Here is a 7,364-nt window from a genome sequence, read left to right as displayed (position 1 = left end):
AAGATTAATGTTTAAAATGCAAATATATATGTATATATATTTAAAATAATTAAATACAAACACAAAGACACAAACAGGAGGGTGAATAAGAATGAGGGAATGCCAAACAAAACAAAAGACGTTTTCACTAGCTAATAGAAGACAATGATACAGGAAGACAAATGAATCTCTCTGGGGAAGGAGTTCCATAGTTTCAGTGCTATTACTGAGAAGTCCCTTTCTCAGGTTGTCACCCATCTAGTTTCAAATGGCGGTGGCATTCAAAATGGCCTATGAAGATCACTGGAGTAGATGGGTAGGTTCACATGGAGAAGGCAGCCCTTAAAATGTAGCCATCCCTGCCAAGGCCATTGGGTTGAATGAGTAGTTTCATTTTAGTAAATATGCTGACCCTAAGCAGTATAGGGTGTTAAAGGGCAATACCAGCACCTTCAATTGGGCCGAAAAGCAATTTTTAGATGGAACAAGACTATAAAGATATGGTCCCTACAACCCATTCAACATTATGGTGATCAGTTGTAGAACTGAGTGAAGTGCTCCCACATGCCACTAACTCTGAAAGTGAGATTTTTTTGGTCTAAGGTTGGAGAGGGGGGCTTTCTGCTAGCCCTGTGATGCTCAAGAGCTCATGCCCAAATACATGTCTTTTATCTCTACTTCCTCTAATATCTAATGGGCAATAGTAGTGTATCAGCTAACTGCCATTATTTGTGAGGAAGAATTTGGATATATGCTAAATCTTACCCACCCTGATTCCACAGGCCTGAGGGGGAAAACTAAATTTGTCATATGAAAAGGAGCAGTTGGTAGTGGGTATACACAGTTGAGCTTCCACCATTAACAGAATTGTGTTGCTTGCAGGCAAAAAAAATATTCCTGGTATATTATTATTAAATTGATTCAGTAACATTACAGATTTGAGGGAAAGGGGGGAAATAAACAAATCAGAGAAAACAAAAAGGGAAACTTCATTAAGACAGTGGGATAAAGATGTACTATCTCTATGATACTCAGTGGTTTGACAGCCACATGTGGCTCTTTGACATGCTAACCTAAGGCTCTTCTGAGCACTGTTCCTCTATGTGGTACCTATAACCATGTTCCAGGAAGGTGGGCAAGGCTGATGTGGCTTGTGGCAGGTAGGTGGTGCCCACCATCAAATATTGAACAACAGAGAAGTTGCAAGCATCCCTGAACTGTGGACCTCATGCTAGGATGAAAGGGCCTGTCCTCTTCAACAACCCCCTAACCCTTCTCTGCAGCTTCCACGTGCTCAGCAGATCCTAGCACCTAAGCAGCTGTCAGGAGGAGAGCAAGCTGGCCGCAGAGAAGATAGTTAAACCATCACTGCGGTGGCCACCGAGGAAAAGAGCAAGCTAGTCACATTGGGGTGATGGTGGTTTTACTCCTCTCTCTCCTCAGCCAATTGCTGTCCTCCAGGTACCTTGGCAACCTCACCTGAGCTAATGTGGCTCATGGTGAGGAGTGACAAGGCAGAGATGAAAGACAACCCTACATGTTCAGAGGTACTCTTGTTAATTTGAAAGGTTATAGTTTTATATTGAATATTAATTGCTATGTTTTTATTACTGTATGGCTTGTACATCACCCCAAAGCCACTCAGTTACCTGACTCTTTTGGTTGATAGTAACTATGAATGTGGCTCTCCGCAAGCCACAGAGTATCACTGTACTAGACAGATCAAGCACTTGAGCGTAGGAGTGGTTGAGAAGGGATGAGAAGAAAGGATAAGCCATTAGAAGGTCACATTCCTAAGTAAATTCCTGGCAAAGATTGCAGTGTCATAAAAGAAAGCAATTTAATTGTTTACATTGAAGCTATCATATCTACAAACAACAAGAAAAGAAAACGAAGGCCAGAAAAGGAAAAATAGGAGTTAAATCTGTTGTGATGCTGTCTAGTGTACTCACAGGTTGTCCAAGCCAAGAGCAAGCAAACATAGTCTAAGCCACTGGGTCCACCCTGCACTGCCTGGCTAGCAACATGAGGCCGCTGCCCCCTTCAGAAAATTTCAGCAGAAGCTTGAGCCCTGCTGACTTGCCCCCATACACCTAACGGAGCCACAAGTTGAGAGGTGGGAATAAGGGATGAATAGTCTGGCCAGCTCCTGGAATTATGGGGGTTCTAGGTTGGTGCTGCTTGGCCCTTTAAATGGAAGCAGTCATTGAAATTTCAGCAGAATGTGCATCCAACTTGGTGAACACAAGCATCATGTTTCAGTTTCAGTCCCAAGCATACCAACAGAAGACAAGTGCCTCCATAGCTCTTAAGGGAAAACAGATTATCAACAGACATAAACAAGAGTAGGCTAGAGACCCCACCTCCATTTTCATACGTTGCAAACAGATCACTTGAGAGAAGTGTTGCAAATTATGGAAATGAAATCCAATATACATAGACCCAAACCTTTCCCCCCCACATTCAAGCCTGTTTCCAGTCTCACCCCACATGCATAACCCACAAACTTACTTGCTTCCTACTATCACCAAAGGTTTGGGTCAAGTCATCACATACTGACTCGGCACCTGCTGAATAGTAATTCAGGTCCACTGAATTTTACCAACTATAGCTTTACCAACTATAACCTTAGCCAGTTGTTGTATGACTGGAGTTAGGAGGGCTTTCATCTCTGCGTTTTCACTCCTCACCATGAGCTAAGACATAAGACCTTAAATATGTTTCAACCTGGTAAATGTTGCAGATCTTTATTGTAACTGCTGAAAGCACACTTCAGATACGCAGCAATGGTACACTGAAGCAGCAAGAAAAACTGCTGTGGCACTTTAGAGACTCATTGGTTTATTGCAGCATAAGGTTTTACAGGCAACAGCTACTCCAAATGATGCAGGTAATGGAATGATAAAGTGGTAGGTATATATACACATGAATTGAGAAACACCACAGAACAAACCAACAAGGTGAAAACAGTACTGGAAATACAAAACACATCCTGATACAATGCATAACTTAAATCGCAGTATTAAACAATAATATACTGACATTGCATGGAGAAGAGGCCTGACACACAATACAGAATTAGTAGGAATTGGATATCTAGAGGTAAACACCCATCACAGGCATGTACTCCTGAATATCACAGAATGGGCTCTGGAGATTAAACGAAGTGGGCTTCCTAAATTTAGGGCTTAGGCATAATTCTCCAGAATGTAGCTGGTAAAACTCGTGTTAAGCCATATGTCTTTCAGTAAGGATCAATATTGCTCCACATCAATACCTCTCCCCACCAAATCCCATACCCATATAAAGTTATAAATTGACTTCTATCATTTTTAGGGCTTCCTCATTCTTTTTTACCAAAATGTTAGATCTCTGGCAGAAGGTTGCAAATTGCACATTTACAGGTTATGTTTACACCCATTTGTAAACAAATATTTATTTTTTAATTACCTGCATAAGGATCATGTACAACTCTAATCAAGAAAAAAATATTTTAAAAGTCATTGTTTGAATTGGGAAGTGAACACCAAAATCATTGTCACCTGCTTGCTGGCCTTCACTGTTAATTGCATCTCCACGCCACATTTAGAGTTCCTTTCCTAAAACCACTGAAGGTATCCATCTCATTGGTTCTTGTAGGTTATCCGGGCTGTGTAACCGTGGTCTTGGAATTTTCTTTCCTGACGTTTCGCCAGCAACTGTGGCAGGCATCTTCAGAGTAGTAACACTGAAGGACAGTGTCTCAGAGACACTGTCCTTCAGTGTTACTACTCTGAAGATGCCTGCCACAGTTGCTGGCGAAACGTCAGGAAAGAAAATTCCAAGACCACGGTTACACAGCCCGGATAACCTACAAGAACCAATGAACTCTGACCGTGAAAGCCTTCGACAGTATCCATCTCACTTCCCCGTCTCTCCTCACTTGTTTCCCCTTATACCTCACTATCTGGTGGTCACAAGCTCATCTACCTTCTCCCTTTGTTTCCTCCCATCTGTGCTTGCTCCCATTCTACTCCCTTGAATCGTTTCTTTCCTCCCTCTTTCTACAAGTCACACCGCTTCTCCCTTCTCCAAGACCTACTTTTAACACAACTCTCACAAACAAGCCTGGCCTTTTTTTGGGCTCCTGTGCTTCCAATCTAACTTTCCTGAACATTTCTCAGTCATCATCATCAGTCCTCCCACTGTCTAGTCTTCTGGCGAAAGGCCACCCTCTCTATCATTGACTTCCATAACAGTGCAGAATAAGCTTAACAAATCATTACTATTGATCATGCTTTAATTATAAATTAAATACATGTAACGATTCTCTTTTAAGAGCTGTGTACCTGGTATAATTTCCTTTGATGAAAATCATTATAGTAAATAGGACCAAACAAGTCACATACCAAAATAAATTCTTCAAAATCCTATGAGAATTTTAATACACTTCATCCTGTACTAAAATGTATGACATTATAAAATTGTAATTTTCTTTAAAAATATCAAGTTTGTATCAGATTTGTATTTTTGACAGTTGAATGTTTTAAAGCATTGTAATTTTCAAAACTTCCTAGGAAGTGTATTTTATTCTGGAGAAAAATACCACAGTCATTTTCAAAATAGTTCATCCATAAATTATTTTTATTTTGTATTAAATGAGCACGAGTCATTACTGTATTAACAGATATGTTCGTTACATATCCATTAGTGTGGCTTTCAACACCACTTGAAACGTGTAAATCGTCCTGATGACGAATCAGTTTTCCAGTGCTTCATGTTTAATACATCACTGCAAAGCCATTATAAATTACTGAAGAGGTATTTGGTTAAAAAATAAAATAAACCATACTGTTCATACCACAACAATATTCTTGCTACAAAGCAAGAGCTTCAATTCCTGTAATATCTAGAATTTTAAAGTGTCATAGGTGTTCTGTTTGTTTTCATGGTAGAAGCATTTACTACCTTTCATATTAGGATTAAAAATCTCTGGGTAACAGGCATTTTGATTCAAAATTGTACTCTCTTGAAAACATGGAACTATATTCTACAATATTTTAATCAATAAAACCACTGACACACATAATAGGTGTTTGAGATCTCTACACTTACTGACATGGCAGTAAAAATTCTCAGATTAAGGCACTAAAAGAGCAACATCCATTAAAAGTCTAACAATAATTTACATTTCAAACAGTGCATATAGTGTGCGTGTGACTCTAAGTTGCACTTCAAATGGTTAATGCAATATGTTATACAAATTATAGAAACGTCATGTACCAAAATATGCTTCAAAACATGGTTGTTTTAACGGTTAGTTTCTAATGCTTATAGAAGTAAAATTCTGTATGGCTTGGCAAAAATGCATAGATATGTAATTACTCATTTTCTCCCCCTTTACAAATATGCAGAATCAGTAATCTGAAAAGCAAAATGCAAAATATTTAACGCTTTGAGCTGTTTCATAATCAAGGATTAGCATTAATAATGATGCAGAAAAGGCACTGAAGTTCAAGTGATTATATAGGGCTTCATTTTCAAGCAAATGTCATTTTCTTCAGCACAACTTTAAGTCTTCTACGAAATATTCAGTCTGAGAAATTTTCTCCATCTACTCAATTCTGTGTACTCATCTTGATAAAAAATACCCCTCCCACAGGGTAAACAAGTCTTCATTCTCATCAACATGAGAAAAGCTCACTGTGTTCCATCATGATTGACAGGCATTTTTTTTAGAATCCAAAAAGGCAGCACTTTAACCTTATACCTAGCTAAGCTTTATTTGCTTTTACTTGCATTACATAGTAATAATTAATCTAATCTACCTTAAGGCAAACCCGCAATAAGACACCCTCAGCATGCTTTTTGTGCCAAAGCAAGGAGGAGAGAGAGTAATAGCAGTCTTAGCCCTGAAGCCTGTGATTTGTTGGAAGGAACAACCAGTCTGCATTGCTCTGAATGATGAACAAAGTCCAGCTTTCTCAGACTGCATCCTGCCAGATTCCACGAAGCACTGCACACACTGTTAACTGGAATGAAAGAGAGAAACGCTTAGAATTGCTGTGTAATTTAACATAAATTATATCACTTAATAGGCCAACAATATTTTAGAATGTCTTGTGATTATGTTCCAATCAGACATTTAAAGATATAGAGGCTATTGGAGCTGTTTTACATATGTGAGTGGAAATGGTCTTATGTAAAAATAGCACATGTATTTTATTGTGCGTATTAATGTTGGGAAACAGCATCTGGTAGCAGTTCATATATTATCTGATATTTTAACAAATTGTTACATTATTATGGATTTGAGAGTATAATAGATCTGGTTACTTAAGATATGCTGTGTTTTTAGTTATTGGATTTCTGACAAATATAACATTTATCAGCCAGATAAGATAAAACCTGACAAACCTCATGATTTCTTTAGCTAAGCAAACAAATAGTACATATGACTTCCTAATCGTCTATGCATAATCTAAACACCAAAGCTTCAAAGAATGTTTATAAATAACTATTCATAAAATTTAGTATATTTTACAATAATCAAACAGTTTTGCACATTATGGGTGTTTTTAGCTTGAAGGTATGTCAGACTTATCAACTGAATAAGATCATATATATGACAATAATTCATTTTAGGAGTCCTTGTCAGCAAAAATAATTTCTTTTTATTTCTGAAATTTCATAACTACTGTCTTACCAAGTTTTTCAGGGAACCAAGAAAACTCGTGCTGTATATGAAACAATCTAACATTAAACACATGACTGTCGGTTTAACAGAAAGAACTGGTTTTTAGTTTGCATTATTGTTTAGTTATTTAGTAGATGAAACCTAGTTCACTACTAGCCAATATTTCAAAGTATTGTCAGAAAGCTCAAGTTAGTGGGTCAATCTGGTATTTGGCAACTTATCCATAGCATTATTTTTAACTCCATCCTGATTTTGATCTTAGTTCATTTCCACTGGCCATTTCAGCCAAAGGATAGAGCATACATGAAAAGGATCAGACTCAAAGGTACTTCTTGGGATTGAAGGTAACAGAACACTGACTGGAGAAGTCAAAATAATTACGTTCTAAAGCAATTATTACTAAGTACCAGGTTTCCCAAAACCTGTTTCAAAGAATAAAGTATGGCATTAGTAGGAGTTGATATTTTCAATTAACTAATGTACCACCTGTGGATACTTAAATCTGGAGTCTGGAGAAAAGCCCCAGGTTTGCAGAAAAACCTGGAATTTAAAAAAAGAAAACACATGGTTTTTTTTTAAACCTGGAATAACAGAAACAGTGCCTCTACCTTTAAGAAACAAATACTGTCAATGACTATTGTTAGGCTTCAAGCCTCGGTTTCTGTCAGTCAAAGGCCAGGGAGGTGGACAGGCCCTTTCCAGGGCTGTT

The 7,364-nt window shown here is 38.0% G+C and overlaps 1 protein-coding gene across 2 annotated transcripts in view; it reads right to left on the bottom strand.

The window, feature by feature from the left end:
• Positions 1-5,597: 5,597 nt before the first annotated feature.
• The window catches only part of ROCK1 (Rho associated coiled-coil containing protein kinase 1), an 86,170-nt gene continuing 84,403 nt past the window's right edge, over positions 5,598-7,364 (bottom strand). For both annotated transcript variants that reach the window (XM_056854878.1, XM_056854879.1), the window contains one exon: positions 5,598-5,990. In XM_056854878.1, the coding sequence (XP_056710856.1) occupies positions 5,987-5,990 (4 nt within the window). In that variant the 3' untranslated portion in view covers positions 5,598-5,986. The remainder of the gene's footprint in view (positions 5,991-7,364) is intronic.

Source organism: Euleptes europaea, chromosome 8 (assembly GCF_029931775.1).
Source record: "Euleptes europaea isolate rEulEur1 chromosome 8, rEulEur1.hap1, whole genome shotgun sequence".
Taxonomy (NCBI): Eukaryota; Metazoa; Chordata; class Lepidosauria; order Squamata; family Sphaerodactylidae; genus Euleptes; species Euleptes europaea.
This window is presented reverse-complemented; position numbering and strand designations above follow the sequence as displayed.